The following is a 19,515-nucleotide window of genomic DNA, read 5'->3' as shown; positions in this document are numbered from 1 at the left end:
AATACTTGCCCATAGGGAAACACTGGAGAACATATGACCATTGGGAAACCATACTTGCCCAGACAGAATCAGTGGAGAATATTTGCCCATGAGGAATCATAGGAGAATAGTTGCCCATTGGGAATCATTGCAAAATACTCAGCCATTGGGAAACATTGGGGAGTACCTGGCCATAGGGAATCATAGGAGGATACCTGCCCATAGGGAAACCCTATTTGCCCATACAGAATCATCTCTCTCTCACCATAAGCATCCATTTCATGCTGGCACGGTGGGAAGAGCAAACAGGGCAAGACAGATTTTAAACCTGAGAACACTGGCACCACATTGATCTCATCAGTCCAACTTTTAATAGTTATTATCACTACAGTTTGCCAGATCAATACAGGAAGCTCTGTCTGAAACCACAACGCTCCTGGTTTGAGCAGAGAAATGCCCTTCCAGGAGCCGAATGATGGAGATGGGGGCAGTGGGAAGAGCGAATGGGGCAAGACAGAGAACGCTGGCTCCGTACCTACATAAAACATCTTCTTTAAAAAACACAAGAAACACCCTTTTAATCCCCTAAAGATGCCAAAGCTGCTCCAGCCGGGAACGTCTGCTTAGCAAGATACATCAGCGGATGGGGGCCCATCTGGCAGAGTGGCTTCTCCTGGCTCTGTCCAGTCCCAGGCCAGAGAGACTATTGTCCATCAAGGAAAGGGCCAGAGGTCAACTTTTGGCAATGTCCCAATATGTTTATATTTTAGGGCAAGGAGCATTCACACCGTGTTTTGTAGCCCTATGGACAAATTTATGCCCAAGAGAAAATTAAAATGGTCCAGCAAGACCCCCAAAACAGGGCGAGATGTTTCGTCTCAACCCTAGAAGGCATTTGAAGGCAATTTAAAATGTTTCTTTTGTGGCATCAAGTGCAATGGGAGGGATGCAGCCCTCCAAGTTCTCCAGGGCAGGGCTAATGCAGCCCCCTACCTTTCTATGGTTGCCCACCCTGGCTTTCGTCAGTAGAATAGCTGCCTTTGCTTTTTGTGGAAAGGGGTATATATAACGCTACGAATATAACCAGTATTGAGTGGGTTTACATGGAGGCAATGGGAGGAAACATGGTAAAATGAAGGGTAGCTCAGCATCCAGGTTGATTCGTGGTCTTCCATCCCTGGCAGGGCCAGCAAAAGCCAAGGAGCAAAAGCCAAGAAGTCCCTTGTCTTGCATCTCTCTTTTGCTGTGTTCACCGTTGCAACACAACGTCCGCATAGAAGATGCAAAGTCCACAGACAGCTCTCCATTTGGAGATGGGAGACTCCATAGTGCCAGGCAGCCACCCTTTTTCCTGGTCTCCTGTCCAGACGCATCCCCTTGGCTTCCTCCTGGAACGGCAGACATGAAGCCCCTGCCTTGGAAACCTTACGCCATTCTCTGCTGAGGCCTCACTCTGGGGAAGAGCTGAGAGGAAGACAAGGAGAGGAAAACAGGGTCAGTTCTTCGTTTCAAACAAGGGTGGAGAAAGCGTAGCCTGTGGCTTCCCAACCTCCCCTTCCAATGACTTCGGGGCAAAAAAAAATCACACCCAAATCCTGTCCTAAAGTCCTAATCATGCCAGCGAAGGTGATGAAAACCCACCCCACTTCCTCAAAGACCTTATTTTACTTCCATTTTCCCTATAACACTATGATAGGAGGTGGCATATCATCATTTCTGGGCTCATTTCCATTTCGAAATGGAGTGAATAGTAGATACAGTCCACGGATTCTGCCTCAATAGATTGAACCAGCCATGATTTGAAGATGATGATGATGATGATGATGATGATTATTATTATTATTTCCAAAAGGCAAACCTTGATTTTGCCATTTTATCTATTAGACACCATTTTACTACTGGGACTTGAGCATCTACAGATTTTGGTATTCAAGGGGCCGGGCAGATCCTTGAACCAAACACCAGTAGATACCGAGAGCCACCCCATGCGAAATTTGTATAGAATGAGTTCCAAAAAGCAAATAGGCTTCAAAAAAAGCTTTGGTTTTGGAAATAGAAATTTGGTGAAATTATTCATTGCTTCCTTCACTAAGAGACACAGTAAAGAGCCACCATCCATAATGGTGACTTTTCAGGCTCCTAAAAGGTGAGCACTCACCCCAAAGTAGTTCTTGGGCACATAGCCCTCCTGGCCATAGAGAGATGCCCACCACCAGTCCGTCTCTTCCTGACCATCCCGGCGTAACACGGTGACCGGTTCCCCTTCACGGAAGGACAGCTCATCGTTGAATTCGGCACTGTAGTCCCACAGGGCATAGACAACCCCATTGTTCATCAGCCCCATGTTCTGCTCCACATCTGCAAGAAGGCATTGGGTGACACACTGAGAAACATATCCTGGTGAGCATCAACATAAAATCAAACTGAGAGCTGCAGCTGGGGTGGATGTTGGGAGGTATCATCCCAAAACGTAACTTTCCCAAGCTCTGCATTTCAGGGTACTGTGGCTATCCTTTCAAATCAGGTAAACCAAAAATATATACAGGTTGAATCTCCCTTATCTGGAATCTGAAAGCCAAAATATTTCAAATTCCAAAATGGTCCACATGGGTTGGTGAGAGAGTGACATTGATGGTGCAGTATACACAAACTTTGTTTCATGCACAAAATTATTACAAATATTGTGCATGCAAATACCCTCAGGCTATGTGTGTAAGGTGTATATGAAACATACATGAATTTCGTGTTTAAACCTAGGTCCCATCTCCAAGATATCTCATTAGGTATATATGCAAACATTCCAAAATCCAAAACGCTTCTGGTCCCAAGGACTTCAGATAAGAAAGGCTCAACCTAGATAGAAAAGTCCCTTTTTCTAACAGTCAGTGGCACAGATCAACCTAAAAACAGCCCAGAGAGGACTGAAAATGTGGAAGGATGTTGGAAGCCCCACCACTTAACAGTTTTTTATTCCTGAATCAGAGACCACAAAATCTTCTCTTCCCCATTCTGGACATTACAACCCACCCTAAATCCATTCCAACCTCCTTTCCTAGAAACGGAAAACCTATTCTTTTCTTCCCCTCACCTGCAAGGTAGCTGAAACATTCGCTGTATCCCTCACGGTATGGATCGCATTTCTCGATGGCCATGCTCCCATCACTGAAGGTGGTAGCAAAGATGGCCGCTCCATGCTTGACCAATGCAATGCAAATGGCGGTGTCATTGCAAGAAGCTGCACAATGCAGGGGGGTCCTGAGACAAAGGATGAAGAGAGAGAAATGTCAGCCTGGCTAATGCTGGGATCTAGGGCTGCCAGGTCAAGGACCATCTCCTCTAATATAAACTAGCCCACATTTTGATGTCTTCTTGAAAAAGCTTTCTCTCTATCCCACTGCCCTCACAGATATATCTAGTGGAACATGGGATGCATGTTGTCTCCCATCCCACCGCTTTCCTGCATCTCCGGTGCCTCACCATCCATGGCTGTCTGGAGAGTTGACATTGGCCCCGATGTTGATGAGGAAGTCCACAATGTTGTAGTTGGCACCACAGATGGCATTATGGAGGGCGGTAATCCCCTCGTCATTTGGCTGGCTCGGGTCATTCATCTATAGGCAGAAAGGTTGGTGAAAATAAACCATTATCTGTGAGATTTCAATGTTTCAATGGTATTCTCAAGTATGTGCGGCACATTTTTAAAGAGCAGTCTACCTGGGGTTGCTAAACATCTTTCCAGAGACCCAAAGGTGACTCACCACCGTTTCCAGTTTCAATTTTGGTCAATATTCTGCTATTCTTTTCAGAGGAGAGTGGGTTTCAGGAGGAGGTAAAATAAGCCAAATTGCCGGAGAAGTGTTGGAGCAGTTTTGGAAATTTGGGGGTGATTTAAAAACAAAACTAAACTGATTTTATAGATTGAGCAGCAGGGGCTTTGGTGATTTCAGGGGGCTGAGAAGCAGCAAAAGGGAAAAATGGTTTGGGTCTGAATGTATCCTACTGTTTCTCCACACCTGCTTTAAGGTGATTTTACTGACTATGTCCTGCTCTTGCAAGGCAGGTTAGAAACACACAGCAACTAAAAAACAACAGTATGAAGCATACAAGGCATCTCACCTCCTTCACGGCCTCCTTCACCACATCCAGCTCCCCAGTCAGTGCTGCGTCCAGAAGGAGGACCAAGGGATTGAGCCGGGCTTTCTTCAGCGACCGCTTCCAGAGAGAGGAGGCTTTGCGCAAGACTGAACGTTTCTCCTGTGGATCCATGGGGCAGGAAAGAGGTTATGGGGAAGGCTTGTAGAGTTTTAGCATTTTATGGTGTTGCATTTTATCACCCATTTTTTATTAAATATGTTTGATGTTCTGGCCTTTAGTAGAAAGGGTGTTATAAACATCATCATCATGTCCCACCCACCACTGGGATGCAGCCATTAAGAACATCCCTGAAGCTGAATCCAGCCCATTGGGCTGAAAGAGTTCCTCAGACCATCTCTTGGTCTACAGCTGGACAGTCATTGTAGGAAATGTAGCACCAGAGATGGTCTGAAGGCACCTAATACTTCCACCGCTAGGACTATGGCCAGGCATGGCCCCTAGCCACACACTTACTGGGCTGGGCAAAGGCGTGAGAGCCACAGGACTCTCTGGAGGAGGCGGCGGCGGCGGCGGAAGAGGCAGTGGAGGGGTGGAGGTTGGGGTTGCCAGGCTAGGAGCCGGTGCCGCGGGTGCCACAGGTGTTCCTGGCGACTTCTGCTCGGCTACTTCGCTGATGGGCGTCAGTTCGCCCTGGGCAGGGGCATCTCCCACGGGGGCCGCCTCCTCTTTGCGGGGCTGGTGGTGGAAGAGGCGGCTGATGATCTGCTGATACTGCTTCTTGTGAGTCGGGGGCAATGCTGGACTGGGGTTTTGCTCCATGGATCCGCGCCGCTTCAGGGGCCGGGGCATCTCTGCCAAGACCCGGGCCACCTCCTCGAACTCGGGCACTTTCTGGGCTTCCGGCGGAAGGACCGGCTGCAGCCGAGTGGGGCTCAGGGGGCGGGCCAATTCGTCCATCTCGGCCGGTTCGCTGCCTCCCGGCAAGAGGTTCTCCAATTCTGGCTCCGCCTCGTTTGCTGTCAAAACGATCGGGACGATGCGGACGGGTTCGGCCGGTGCGGCTGCAACCCTGGAGATGCCATTTCCTGACAAGGGTTTTAAAAATGATGAAATAAATTATTAAACACAGGCCATTTATAATCACTGAATAAGTTGTAATATGAAGTCATGGTGATGTTTTTGTGTGCCCTTTGGGGGGCTTTCTGAGTTCTTTCGGGGCAAAAATTGCCCCAAAATTGTGCTAAATATTTGTTAAAAATTGGGGAATGTAGGGGGAAAGCAGATTTCAGGGGCTGCCAAATTGGGGTCTGAGGACTCCATGTGGCCCTTACTATGCCCACCCCAATTAAAATAGAGTGGGTCCTCCACATTCACTGGGATTCGGGGCACAGGACCCCAGTGAAAGTGGGAAAACCGCAAATAAAAACCCACTAATTTTAACTTCTGGCAGAGTTGCGCTGGAGGACCTAGAGATTCCTAGAAGGAACATATTAATCAAATCCACCAAAGTCCAAACCATAAAATGTGGAGGAACGTCTATATGCTAATGTATGTATTCCCACCACTAAAAGATACTTCTTCAGCCATCAGTTAATAGCCAAATGGCTGTCTAAATAAAAAAATTCTTTGCCTGGGAAATGAATCCTGCAGAAGTGAGTCCCACATTCTGGGGACTGCTGCTGAAAAGGCCCTGCTTCTTGTATTCTCCCCAGAATAGACTGTAATGGGTGGGATGAAGGGAAGACTCTTCCCTGAGGATTGTTAAACTCAGGCAGACTTACAGAGGGAGATACAGGCATCACGCTAGTCCGAACCCAGCTCCTGCCCAGGTCACATACCTTCACTCCCAAGTGGAGCCATCCTAGGGGAATGCTGCCCTGGACTGAAAGGCTGCTGGAGGATCTGTTTTTGTAAGGAACGGAGGAGAAGTGGCGATCCTGGTGGCCCCTGAGCTGGAGGAAACTTTTTGCCGGACGCGCCGTACTCCCAGAAGGCATTGTGCAGCCGGAAGATCATGGAGAGGGGCAGCGGCTTGTGGCGTTTGGGGAGGCTGCCCTGGGGGTTCGGGGGCGGCATGGGGATGCGGGAGATGGGCTGCCAATTACGGGGCAAGGTTCCCGTTGGGTTGGCAGGGAGTGACCGGCGGAAGGAGGTCTCCTGGCGCCTCTCGGTGGCCGGAGGGAAGACCTTATAATTCCGGGGTAAAGTGGCGCTGTGCATGCCATAATGCTCCTCCTGTGGGAGAGGAAGAAAAGGTAAAATCCTTTAAACATATGTTTATGCAACAACTCATACAAACACAGACATGCTGCTTGGCTTGAATATAAATATATTCACTAATATGAATACAGTCGCCCCTCCTTTTTCACAGGGGATCTATTCTGGACCCCTTGCAAAAACGGAGTTTCACCTATATTCAAGCCCCACTGTCTGGAATATAGGCCCAGGCGCACAGTGACAAGCGCTGCAAGCATGTGCCCCATTCATTTTCCCTCTGTTCATTGCACATAAGCAAGGGGCATGGATCCAAAGACTGCTAAAACAGAGGGAGGACTGTATATCATATGTATATGAATACATTCATGAACACTAATATGGCAACTCCAGTGATCCATCTATCAGCAGTTCTCCCCAACCAACACCTACACACAACATAAATGGGCTTTATTTTATTATAATTATAATATAATAATAACCAGGACACTCCAACTAACTCCAAACTGACTTGGCATGAGAACTTCCTTCTTTCAATACCATCTTAAAGCATTCACTGGCTTTGCAAATCCAAGAGGGTTTCCCTTTGCTTTCATTCAGTATCACAGCAGTCCAGAATGTCACCCCACCTTTTCTTCAGTGTTCAAATTATGCACGATCCATTGGTCAGTTTTTCCATGGAAATGAATGGGGAAACTGAAGATGGGTACAGTAGTTCTAGAGTTGCCAGCTCACCTTGCTTTGTCCAATGCTCCCATCCAAGCTTGATTCCCTCCAAGGAGAAAGCGGGAGCCCTGAGGAGCTCTGGCGGAGGCCAATGTGTGCATCTCCTCCTGCGGAACAAGGAATCCTTATTGAGATGAAAAGACCCAATTGCATCTTCCCAGCTTCCTTTGTCCACGAAGATACCTGTTCCTTATCACTTAGATACCATGCAGGAAATGGACTGAAGGTTTCCATCTAGACCTCTATCCAACCCCACCTGTCCATCCCTCAAACCTTTCCAGGACTTACGTTCATAACCGAGAGAGTGGGCTGACTTTTTCTCATAGGCCACATCCAAGTCGGATTCGTTCCATCCTTTTGGGCCCCTCCTCCGGATCACCAGGTCATCTGTTGAAAAAGTGGGGGGAACTATGAAGATCTGTATTAGAAGACCTTCCCTGGCTTTCATCATCAGATATGGTGCCAAGAGCAGAGAATTAAATTTTGTGGTGGTGTCCCCTCCTTTTAGAATGAGTACCGTTTTGGTGGTGGATACTAATTTTAGAATTAGCATACTACAACGGGTGCTTCGTATCCATTGGGATTTGGTTCCAGGACCCCCTGTGGACACCAAAATCCATGGATGTTCATGTCCCATTAGATACAACGCCGTAGTAAAACTGTGTCCCTTATACAAAATGGCAAAATCAAGGTTTGCTTTTTAGAATTTACAGTCAGCCCTCCTCAATCCACAGACTTTTTTATCCATGGATTCAAGCATCCACGGCTTGAAAATATTTTTTAAAAACTATACATTCCAAACAGCAAATGCTGATTTTCCATTTTATATAAGGAGCACCATTTTGCTATGCCATAGTATTTAATGGGACTTGAGCATCCATGGATTTTGTTATCCACAGAGGGTCCTGGAACCAAACCCCAGAGGATAACAAGGACCCACTCTATTTTCTTTTGAATATTTTCAAATCAAGGATGGTGGAATCCATGGATGCAGAATCTGTGGATATGGAGGGCTGACAAAAACCTCACACCTTGCACTCCGCAAGACTTTTACCTTGAGTCCGGAAGGGTGCAAAGCTGCTGGGCGCTGAGGGGTAGAGGCTGTGGTTCTCGTATGCGGGTGGCAGGGGCGGCCGGGGGGATGGTACTCGGTCCGGGAAGAAAGCCTGGGGTGTTCCAGACCCTTCCATCGGCAACCGTGGGGAGCCCTCTCGGCCCAACGCTCCAGCGTAGGGCTTGTATTCGTACTGGCGGTCGGAGGGGCCACTCGGCCGGAGGGAGCGTGGGGAGGAGACGTGGGTCGGGGACTCATATGGGACGGGCAGGACCTTGGGCCTTGAGGAGGATGGAGCTGGGTTCCGGTCCAGCTCCGGCTGAAGGAAGAAGGAAGGTCGTGGCGAAGTGGGGTGTCCAAGAGGGGACTTGTTGGGGAGCAGCTGGTTGGGTGAGGGACTGTAAGGGGAGATGTGGGCAGAACCAGGCGACCCCTCGCCAAAGGAGTAGGAAGAGTAGCCGCTGTTTTCGGCAGCGTCCCAGGAGGCACTTTTCCGGGGGAGAGAAGGCAGCGGGGAGGCAGAACGGGGGCCCATCTTCACCAGGGTCTCTTGGGAAGGGCGGCTGCCTCCGGTGCTGGACCTCTCCATCACCTGCCACCATTGAGATACAAAACAGAGAAAGGTTATTGAGATCTGATAGCCGGCCAGCCTCATCCTCTGGCGCCAATATTTCCCCTCCTGAACCCCCCCCCCCCGAGGGTAATTTTCACCCTGGTTTCACAAAATTGCAAAATAAAATAGAATAAAACTAAATTGTAAAATAGATTGCAAGCCTGAAGGCAGGGGACTGTCTGATTAACAATTTGTAAGATGCTCTAGAGGATATTTATAAAGAGTAGGGTATAAATATATAAATAAAATGTTTTCATTTTAAGCCCAGGAAATTTTATTTATTCATTTATTTACTTTATTTATATGCCACCTTTTCTCTCAGATGAGACCCAAAAGGAAATGCCTTTTTAAAAAACACATAAATAAATCAGAAGTTACTTCTAGTCCTTTTTGTTCTGGAAAAAAACCCACAACTCTCTTGGGTCTGACAATGCCTTCCACTGACCCTATAAGGTTTTTGTGGGGTGTGCAGCCTGACAAGTCTCTTTGGAGGGTATTGGAGGCCCCTAAACACCCACAAAGACCACAGAAACCATAGTGATTAACACTGGACTATGACTCTGAAAACCCGGGTTCGAATCCCTGCTCAGTACTGGATGACGTTTGGGCAAGTCACACTCTCTCAGCCTCAGGGGAAAGCAAATGTTTTCTTGCCAAGAAAACCCAGTAATAGGTTCATTTTAGGATTGCCTTAGTCAGTAACAACTCCAAGGCACACAACAACAAATATACCCTTGCATTAGGAAGCTTTGAAAATCCAAGTGTAGTCAAGATAACTTGAACAGAGTCAAATTGTCCTGAAGTCTGCCTCACCGACGGCTATAATTAAAGTCTTTAAAGATGATAATTATAGGTAGCCAAATCCCAGGGCTGGGGTGCGGCCGTGAGGATGCGTATTCTTGGGATGACTTGTTCGCACATCAAAATGAACCAGTGTACCTCCGCTGGGAGGGGATTCTGGGAGGTCAAGTACAAAGAGTGTTAACTTTTTTTAAATGCACTTTTAGCCTGCTTAAATTACTTTAATTGTTTTCAAACGATTCACTTTATCCATGCACCACCCTGAGCTCCTTTGCACAGGGGAGAACATACATATTTAAATTGAATACAATGAACAATTTATTCTCTGATCATCTCCAGAGAGGGCCAACCAAGATGATCAAATCTCTGCAAAAGAAGCCTTATGAGGAATGACTCAGAGAAGACTGAGAAGTGGCCTGAGAACTACCTTTAAATATCTGAAGGGACGTCATGCAGAAGACGGAGCCAGCTTGTTCTCTGCCTCTCCAGAGATTAGAACACAAGCCAATCCGTTTCATTTACAAGAAAAGAGGAACCTAAACGTTAGGAGGAACCTCTGTTTGAAAGGGAAACATGGGCTTCCTAAGAAGGCGGTGGACTCTCCTTCTTCGGAGGCCTTTAAACAAGAACTTGGATGGGTATTCCTGCATGGTTGAGGATGGCCCCAATCCAAGTAAATCCCATGAAGATTGCATTAAGAACTTATTGACTATAAGAGCTATTTGATAGTGGAATAGACTGACCCAGAAGGTGGTGGGTTCTCCTTTGGAGGATGTTAAACAGAGGTTGAATTGGCATCTTTCAGTAGCGCTTGAGTTGCGTAGTCCTGCGTGGCAGGAGTTGGACTAGGTGACCCTTGTGGTCCCTTCCAGTTCTGTGATGCTATTGTCCTATTATTATTATTATTATTATTATTATTTTAAAAAGGGACTTTTCTGATCTTTGCTTCTTTGCAACCATACCTTGACCTGCGTGGCAGGGGAGCTGGGGTTGTCCGTCCAAAGGGACTGCAGCTGTTTCGAGAGTTCATCCACTTTGGCCGCTGCTGTGTCCACCTCCATCTGTTCGAAGTCCATGTGCCTTGAAGCTAGAGCTGGGGGCAGACAGAATGGGAAAGTCAGGGGTCTTCGCAAGACTCAAAGGGTGCTGTCTTGAGTTTAAAGATCCTTTCTTTATGGACATACATGGCGGATCTGCACTGTACAATTTGAGATCACCTTCACAACCACGGTTTCATGGCCAAGCTGGGAATCGAACCCTGGCCTCCAGAGTCATAGTCCATCACTCAAACCACTACGCCACACTGGCTCTCAATAATATTATTATCCTTTTCCAGGATATGTCCTACGTTTCAGCCTTTTGTCCAGGAGGAGGAGTTACAAAATGTCCTGCGTTTTGAGCATAAGTAAGAAACATGGATTTATATTTACATCAGTGCTTTTAGCTTTTTCTGTGGTCATTTTCCTCGACTGTCCCACATATTGTGGTGTCTTGTTCTCTTTTGTGGTTATGACATCTGGCCATGCTGGGGTGACCAGATATCCTCCTTTTCCAGAACATGTCCTTGATCTCACCACCTTCTGTCCAGGAGGAAGACCAAAATGTCCTCCATCTTGAGCATGACTAGAAAGCATGCCTATTCATATGAGTGTTTCCAGCTTTTATTTTACAATGTCCTGCATCTCCCTACATTTTGCAATGCCTTGTCTTCCTTTGTGCTTATGACATATGGTAACCCTGTCCATGGCTGAGTGGGGAATCGAACCCTGGTCCCCAGAGTCGTCACCCAATGCTCAAACTACTATGCCACATTGGTTCCATCCCCATATTCTTGTGACCCCAAGTCTTCCTCTGCCAGCTTCTGCCCCATTCCTTTGGGACGCCTCTGGGGAAGAAAGGCTCCTATGCCCAAAGGTGTGGCTGGGATCCATCAGCCTCCGGCGTCTGCTCCGTGGGACGCAACGTCCCTGCAATGCGTCCCAGCCCTTCCCTTCTCCTTCCTCCTCTCAAATGCCTCTGGAGGGCCCATTATGTAATCTGCCCCTCAGGGAGACTCAGAGGGGTAGGAAGGGATGGGCCCCATAAGCCACAGGAATGACAGGCATGCAGTGGCCTTATCTCCCTCGAGGCAATGAGGCATTTGGGAGTTCACAAACACCAAGCGAAAAGGGCAGAGGGAAGCACCTACTGAACCCAACCAAACGCCCTCCCAAAAGCATCCCAGTAGATGAGTCTAACCTGGTGTAGGGGTTTGAGTGTTGGATTATGGAGACCAGGGTTTGATTCCCAGCCTGGCCATGAAACTCACTGGGTGACTTTGGGCATGTCACACTCTCTTAGCCTCAGGGGAAAGCAACGACACACCTCCTCTGGCCCAATCTTGCCAAGAAAACCCCAGGATAGCTTTGCCTTAGGGTCACCAGAGGTTTGGAAGTGACTTGAAGGCACACAACAAGAAGATCCCTGCATCCTAAGCTTCAGTGCATCTTATGCACCTGACAGAATATATATATATATATATATATATATATATATATATATATTCATATTCTCCAGAGTTGGCAGGACAGTCTAGCTTAATCCTCTGCTGTCCCACATTTTAGCTTCTTTTAAAATGTCTCAGTTAACCATTCATGCAATTCCCACAAGAAACTGCAAATCCCAGGACCGCACAAGGCATGGGCATGATGACCCACAAAGAGGTCTCAAACCTCGTGGCACAGCCAAGAAAATTATTTTCAGCTCCTGTCCTGCAAATCTGTCCCCAGACTTCTCCCGAGCCAAAGCCGATGTGCTTCTTCTGTAGGACCTCCCTCCCCAACATGACCCCAAAATATACAGATGGGACACCTTCAACTTACAGTGAAAGCTGCGCTCCAGGAATTCCTGGATGCTGGCAGCATCTTCGCTCGCCATGGCATCAGCGGGCAGTCCAGACTCCAATGCCTTCAGCCACCGACGTCCCACGTCTCGTGGTGACCTAGGAAGACAAAGTACCTCCATGATCAATAATATTCCACAGGTAGAGAAGGTTTCTTAGCTGGGCATCTGACCCAACTGCCCCACCAACTCCTGGACAACACAGATTTCTCCTGCAAACCCAATTGTGCTCCTGATGACAATAATACTCTGCATGAGTGTTTTGCAGCCACTGAGATGCCAACCTCACCTGTTGCCTGCTTATAAATCGGTACCTATGCCAGGTCTCCCCACAGGGAGGGGCTGGAAAACAGGTACAACATCTGAGTCAAGTAAGTCTCCTGGATCTTCGGAGGCAGGAGATGGAGGTGGCACCTGGAAAGGCCACACGAGTTGGAAGGCTCAGGTTGGCTGGCATGTCTTCTTCCTGGGTTTGGTGCCAGGCTGGGTGGCAGAGCTCACAGTCAACCAACCTCCTCTGCCTTGAGATCAAAAATGTATTGGGTATTTCTCCCCCCAAAAAAGTCAAAGTTGACATCTGCTCCCATAGCTATCACTAAGGAAGTAGGTCTTGTTGCTTCTCTGGAATTTAGGGTTGCCACATTGCAGGGCCCAGCCCTGAGTCTTCAGTTTTTGTGCGTCATCTCCAAGTGGGAGACGAGGGTTTGAGTATGGCAACCCCATGAATTTCACAGGGTTTTTATAGGCAAGGAATACTCAGAGATGGTTTGGCCACTTCCTTCCCCTGAAATATAGCCTACAGCACCCAGTATTTGTTGGTGTGCCATCCAAGTTCAGTACAAGGTTCAACATTTGGTGGAGAGAGCCAAACAAGAACAAATGTTCTCCTGAACTTTCCTTGTCTCATCCACCACAGGAAAACCTCCCAAATCTAAAACAGTCCAAAGCATGGTCAACCATCAAGCACAGATCAATAATCAATAATCCATACAAGTCTTTAAAAACTCAGATAAAGCATAATTGTGTAACATGAATTTTGGAATGTTTAGTTTATATGTTTGTACATTGTTTATTTAAATAATAATAAAAAACCTGAATAAGAGTCGCACCTGGTTGCATCTCTAAACACAAAAGATGTCGCATTTGGACTTTTGAAGAGTGCCTTTGTAGAAACAATATAATTGAAATTACTTGAGCAAGGTAAGAAATATACTGATGGGTTTAGACCCAAAATATTTCAGCCTTGTTATTATGTTTAAGGCTATTTTAATCCCTGTCTTTCAAATGCGCATTGACTCGGAGGCATGTTCTTCTGCCAAGTTCTCCTTCAGGGGCTGCATCCGCAATGCTGAAATAATCCGGTTTGACACCACTTCAACTGCCAGGTCTCAACACTATGGAATTGTGGGAATTGTAGTTTGTTGTGGCACCACGGATTATTTCTGCAGTGCAGATGCAGGCAGGGTGTTTCATTGGACCTTTTCTGGACAGATTAAAGAGTCCTGCTTTGGTCTAATCCCCTTCAGGACTCCTTGTGTGTTTTGTTGTGGTTCAGTTTGCCCTCAGAGACAACAAAACCAGGCGCTTGGGGCACAAGACGGGACATGATTTCTCCACTGCCAACATTTGAGATGTCATCTTTAATCTGGATAGATCCGTCAGCTCCACCCTGCCTCCCAAGAGGAGAATCCAAACCTTTGTCCTCTCCATACATGCCCACAAAGGAGGAGGAGGACCAGGCCAAGACAATTAGTCAGGGATGGTGACCGATTTGGGGCCAAATCCAGTTATATAATGGCCAGAGACTGGAATCAGACACTGGCAGCGCCAGCCAAAAAGCCTTCCCTGGGCCTCCAAAGAGACGTCCTGCTCTGGTTATTTGGCCTCTGGCAAGATAAGACAAGCCTCCACCCGCATCTCTCTTTTTTATGTGTACACATTTTATTCCACCTCTCCGGAAATTAAAGGATGATTTGAATTTTAAAAGAGCCAGGAAATAAACTTTGCAGGAGTTGGGGATGTTTGGAAGGGCTGTGGTCACATGTGCTGCGAGGAAGGCATTCTGCATATGCTCAGGGGCATTCCTCTCTTATGACTCTCTCGTGCATTTGTTTTTCCAAGGCTCTGGGGGTAAGAAAGCTTGTAGGGCCAAGGTGGACTCCGCTACTCCCTTTAAGCCCCATGGATAAAGACAAAGGCTCAAGTGTATGGACTCGGCCCCTTTTGGCCTCACTTCGCTCCCCTCCCTATACTCCACTTTTTAATCAGCCGTTAGAAAAGAAACGCATGGTTAATTATGCTTCACATAGGCGATTGCCATGCAAGCCAGCACATGACGATACACACGGATGCGCCAGTCTACTTCGCCACATCTTTGGTACAGTTTAGAGAAAGAAATGTGTTGTTTCTCTCACAAAGAACTCAGTGAGAGCCCTTTATTCTCAGGAAGAACACAGAAATCTGCCCAATGAAGCATTGGACCACTGTCCCTAAGAATAGTAGTAGTAGTAGTAGTAGCCAGAATCCTGCATCAGATATTTAGTAAGTATATATCCATAGGTAGCAATGTTGGCCATGTAGCAAAATGCAATAACAGCCCAAATCCCCAAAACAGTGATACCTTTATCAAGCCACCCAAAATGCACAAGTTACACCATGCAAGCTTTTGATACTCCATTGGCTTCTTCATCCGGCAAATCCCCAACCTTGATGGAAATATCATTTCTCCCATGTTTCGATTATGGGCAAAATGGACCTCCTTCTTGCCATTCAGCACATGCCTGGGAAAGTAGGCTGATAAAGGATTCTGGCCATTATTGATCGATTGGTTGGTTTGTTATTAGATGGGACAGTGGTCCGACTCTACATCAGGCTGCTGTCATGACTCCGTTATATGGAATCCTGGGATTTGTGATTTGTGGTGACATCGGAGCTCTCTGACAGAGAATGCGAAATATCTCACAAAACTACAAATCCCAGGATTCCATAGAATAGAGTAGTGGCAGTTAAAGCAGTGTCAAACTGCATTAATTCTGCAGTGTAGGTGCAATCAATGGCTCCCAATTCCCCTGTTTGCACAAAGATGGAAGTACTGTACCCGCATCTCTGGCACCCTCTCTGGGTGGCGTCAGGGATGCCACTGGGTTGTGCAATCCAGCGCAAAACTGCCTTTCAGAAGGAAGGAACTTGAAAAACAAGCCTTGGCCGCTATGCAGCAAGACTCTCTTCTGCAAGAGGGCTGCCCTTCCCTGGCCCATCCAGAGGGAAAAACCTGTTGCTCTTTGCAGGCGCCCCACGCCCAATTCCACAGAGCCAGGTAAGGGAGCATTTAGGTCTGCGTCACCCGTGCCAGGCTGCCTTGCCAGGAGAACCAGCCTCAGTCGCGCAACAGCAAAACCGGAGGACTGGTGCTGTTGTTATTCTCTGTCAACCAATAAAACGACTTCGACTTTTGATGACTCTACGAATGAGGGACCTCCAAGAAACCTTGTTCTTGCAAACTCTGGGCAATTGTAGCTGGGATACAGTTTGGGATGCATTGCCAAACATAAATCACACTTTTTCCTGGCTGGCCCAAGATGCATGTTTGCTGCTTGCTGTAGTTATTTGCCATTAAGTCAGTCCTGACCATGAAAAAGAGGCTTCCTAGACATCCCAGTTATCAACAACTCCGCTCAGGCCTTGCAGACTAAGGGCAACCATGGCTTCCTCGACTGAGTCTCTCCATCAGGAAAGCAGGTTTTCTCTTTTCCTGCTGCCTTCTACCTGGGCTAAAGACCTTGCAAAACTACAAACCCCAGGATCCCATAGGATGGAGCTGCATTATTTCTACAATATAGATTCCCCCTCTGAAATTTAAAAGAGGAACTGATAATGCAGAGGGCCCTTGCTATCTGCTGGGATTTGGCTCCAGGACCCCCCATGGATAACAAAATCCATGCTCCCACTATAAGCATAGTAAAAATAGTATCCCTGATATAAAATGCCCTAGTCAAGGTTTTCTTTGCATAATATATTTTCTTAATATTTTCAAGCCATGAATGCTTGAATCCCTGGATAAAGAATCTGTGGATACAGAAGGCCGACAGAACATAAGAGGCAATATGATAGACATGTTTAAATATTTGAAGAGATGTCCTGTTGAGGATGCAGCAAGCTTTATTTCTGCTGCTCCAAAGAACAAGGCCCAGAGCAATGGCTTCACAAGATAGAGAGATCTTGTAGTACCTTTGAAACTAACCGAAAGAAAGAAATTGGCAGCACGAGCTTTTGCAAACTTTGGTCTACTTCCTCAGGTGCATTTGGTGGAGTGGAAGCCAGGGACACACACACACATATATATGCCATTGGTACCTGAGGATGTCGATTCAAATTACAAATCCAAATGGATTCTAAAGACAGGGAAAGAGATTCCCCTTCAACATTGGGAAGAATTTCCAAACAGTAGGAGCTGTCTGACAATGAAATGAACTGCCTTGGAGAATGGTGGTCTCTCCTTCTTTGGAGGTCTTGAAAGAGAGGCTGGATGGCTTGGATGGGGAGTTCCTGCATGGCAGATAGAGGAGGACTGGATGTCTCCAGGGGGTCTCTTCCAACTCTGTGATGCTATACATCCCTACCTGGATCTGACGTGGGTCACCAGAGCACCTCCTTCTGCCACTGACCTTGGTGATGGGATTCCCTCAACCTCTGCATCCCTTCCAACTCATGCTCAGAGGCCACAGATGACAATCCAAAGAGGTTTCGTGGCACCTTCACGCCCAAGGAAGCTACTCCACCCAGGGTTCTCCAGGCCCTCCGCCTACAAGCCAGCAAGTCGGCCGCTGAGAAGAAACTACAGCCTCTCGGCTCGCTAATACGCCCGGCTAAGAAGCGCCGACTCCTTCCCAAAGCGGCCTGAGCCCTGAGGACAGTTTCCAAGGCCTTGTTCTCTGACTCAGGCTGCATCCACACTGAAGAAATAACCCGGTTTGGCACCGCTTTAACTGCCCTGGCTCAAGGCTATGGAATTCTGGGAGTTGGAGTTTGTATCCGCCCTCCATGTGATAAACTCCGTAGGGTTTTCTTGGCAAGTTTCTTCAGAGTGGGTTTGCCATTGCCATCCTCTGAGGCTGAGAGTGTGCGACTTGCCCAGGGTCACCCAGCGGGTCTTTATACTTGAGCCAGGAATCAAACCCAGACCTCCAGAGTTGTAGTCCAACACTCAAACCCATGCACCATAGTGGCTTCTGCTTGACATGCAAGCAGATCATATCTACAGAAATGCCCTCTTCTAGGCAGCTATTAAAGGGACATGTCTCCAGTTTTCCCTCTGGAACTCTGCACATGAAGAAGGTACATTGTGGCCAACCTGAACCAGGTAACAATAGAACCAGACTGTCATGCGTCGGTTAGCAAATGTTGTTGCAGTTGCAAATCAGACATGGCAGAATGGTTAGCATCCGAGGGGCTATCAGAAGCAGAGGGCAAGTTGCAGAGTCAAGGGCCTGCATGGACCTGCCATTTTTGGAACTCATCGGGGCTGGTATGCATTCCCTTATCTTTTGCCAAGGGCCTGGCTTCCTAAGCCATGATGAACTTAGTATGAAGCGCTAGACCTCCTGGCTGCCTGTCCCCTCCCTCCTGCCCTTGCAATGGGGACTCTCCAAGCTTAGAAAAGTTCCTTTTTTGGACTACAAATAAGTAGTCTGAGTGAAAGTGCACAAAGTAAAGAGCCAGCTTGGCTTACTGATCTGCGCATTGGACTAATACTTTGGAGACCAGGGTTTGGCTCCCCTCTCCGCTGTGTGGGAACCCACTGGCCGACCCTTGGAGGAGGCACACTCTCTCGGCCTCAGAGGAAGTCAAAGGCAAACAAAGCTTGCCAAGAAACCCCCAGGATAGATCTGTTAGCCGTGCGGTGTGTACGTTTGTGCACTTTGGAAGTTGTAGTCTACAGCATGTGTGTAGTGGTTGGAGTGTTGACTATGAAGATCCGGGTTTGATACCCCACCATGGAGAAACTCACTGGGTGACCTTAGGAGAGTCACATACTCTCAGCCTTAGGAAACCACATAACAGGTTCATCTTAGGGTCACCATAAGTCAGAAACAACTTGAAGGCACACAACAACAACAGCGCAATGAGTAACTTTTCCAGTCTCTGCACAACCCTCTAAGCTCAACCCTCTGGGGCCCAGGATGTAGTTATTTGGGAGTTAGGATGTTGTTGGACTGCAGCTCCCAGCATTACTCAACTATTGCATCTGCTGCCTGGGGGCTGCTGGGATTTGCAGTCCAAGAACTGCCTTGCAGGCTGCATGATTTCAACCCATTTTGGAACCACAGTTTCCAGAATCTCTCTTCCAGTTAGTGGATTTTGGCAGCCACCGCAAAAACCAATACGTCCATTTCCCAAACTGGCCGAGAGGGGCCACTGCATAAAAGGCCGCGTTTGTCCCCATGAGCCACTGCCCATGAACTGACCATAAAACGTGGAAACATGCACCGTCCCCAGCCTTGTGACAAAGGCGCATGTGCCATCTGTGCTCAGAGGTGATGCTTCTCTCATTTTGGGTGGTTCAAATCGGAGCTGAAACTGGGAACAGGTCCATGCATGTCTCCCTTCAAATCAAGCCCTGCTTCAAAGCGGAGCATCCCAGGCTTGGTTTCAACAGGGAGAGAGAGCGGCTGTGGTGCGGCAAGGATCAACATGGCCAAGGCCAGAGTTCAAGTCCTGACTAAGTCACAAGGCTTTATGGGATGGCTTGGGGTCTTTGGCTCACCTTCACCTCCCTTGCAGGGTTGTTGGGAGTGCTTGGAAGGAAAGGCACCACGGACATTGAATGCAACTGTGTGTCAAAACCAACTCCCAGGAACGAAGCACAGGGTGAGCTGAAAGCAGAGTCCTGGGAAGAGTGACTTTCTTGAACTACAACTCCCAGAATCCCTGGATAGGACCCCCAGGAACCAGCCCCAAATGGTTTGCAGTGAGGAGATGTTGGGGGGCAAGTGTCCAGAGGGCCCCAGGAATAGCTTCAGAGGTTTGCATTTGGGGAGAGGTTGGGGGGCAGGACTGTGCCTTTTCGACCCAGAGAGAAAGGAAGAAAGGGGGGAAAGGGAAGGGGGGAATGAAGAAGAAGAAGAGAAAGAGAAAGAGAAGAGGAGGGAAAGGA

General features: G+C 47.7%; 1 protein-coding gene across 4 annotated transcripts in view; it reads right to left on the bottom strand.

Moving 5' to 3' along the window:
• Window positions 1-340: 340 nt before the first annotated feature.
• Window positions 341-19,515, bottom strand: part of PPP1R13L (protein phosphatase 1 regulatory subunit 13 like) — a 30,792-nt gene continuing 11,617 nt past the window's right edge. For 3 of the 4 annotated variants that reach the window (XM_089478393.1, XM_089478394.1, XM_089478395.1), the window contains 12 exons: window positions 12,344-12,462; window positions 10,445-10,575; window positions 8,069-8,660; window positions 7,303-7,401; window positions 7,024-7,121; window positions 5,913-6,309; window positions 4,588-5,159; window positions 4,096-4,233; window positions 3,457-3,590; window positions 3,068-3,234; window positions 2,138-2,337; window positions 341-1,443 (listed from right to left, as the gene is read on the bottom strand). In XM_089478393.1, the coding sequence (XP_089334519.1) occupies window positions 1,405-1,443; window positions 2,138-2,337; window positions 3,068-3,234; window positions 3,457-3,590; window positions 4,096-4,233; window positions 4,588-5,159; window positions 5,913-6,309; window positions 7,024-7,121; window positions 7,303-7,401; window positions 8,069-8,660; window positions 10,445-10,575; window positions 12,344-12,462 (2,686 nt within the window). In that variant the 3' untranslated portion in view covers window positions 341-1,404. Of the gene's footprint in view, window positions 1,444-2,137; window positions 2,338-3,067; window positions 3,235-3,456; window positions 3,591-4,095; window positions 4,234-4,587; window positions 5,160-5,912; window positions 6,310-7,023; window positions 7,122-7,302; window positions 7,402-8,068; window positions 8,661-10,444; window positions 10,576-12,343; window positions 12,463-15,459; window positions 15,489-19,515 lie in introns of those variants that run through there. The other variant, XM_089478396.1, reaches the window with a different exon arrangement.

This window comes from Sceloporus occidentalis, unplaced genomic scaffold (assembly GCF_023333645.1).
Source record: "Sceloporus occidentalis isolate IW3139 unplaced genomic scaffold, rSceOcc1.0.p SCAF_13, whole genome shotgun sequence".
Classification (NCBI taxonomy): domain Eukaryota; kingdom Metazoa; phylum Chordata; class Lepidosauria; order Squamata; family Phrynosomatidae; genus Sceloporus; species Sceloporus occidentalis.
The sequence above is the reverse complement of the archived record's forward strand: the minus strand, read 5'-3'. Positions and strand labels throughout refer to the sequence as shown.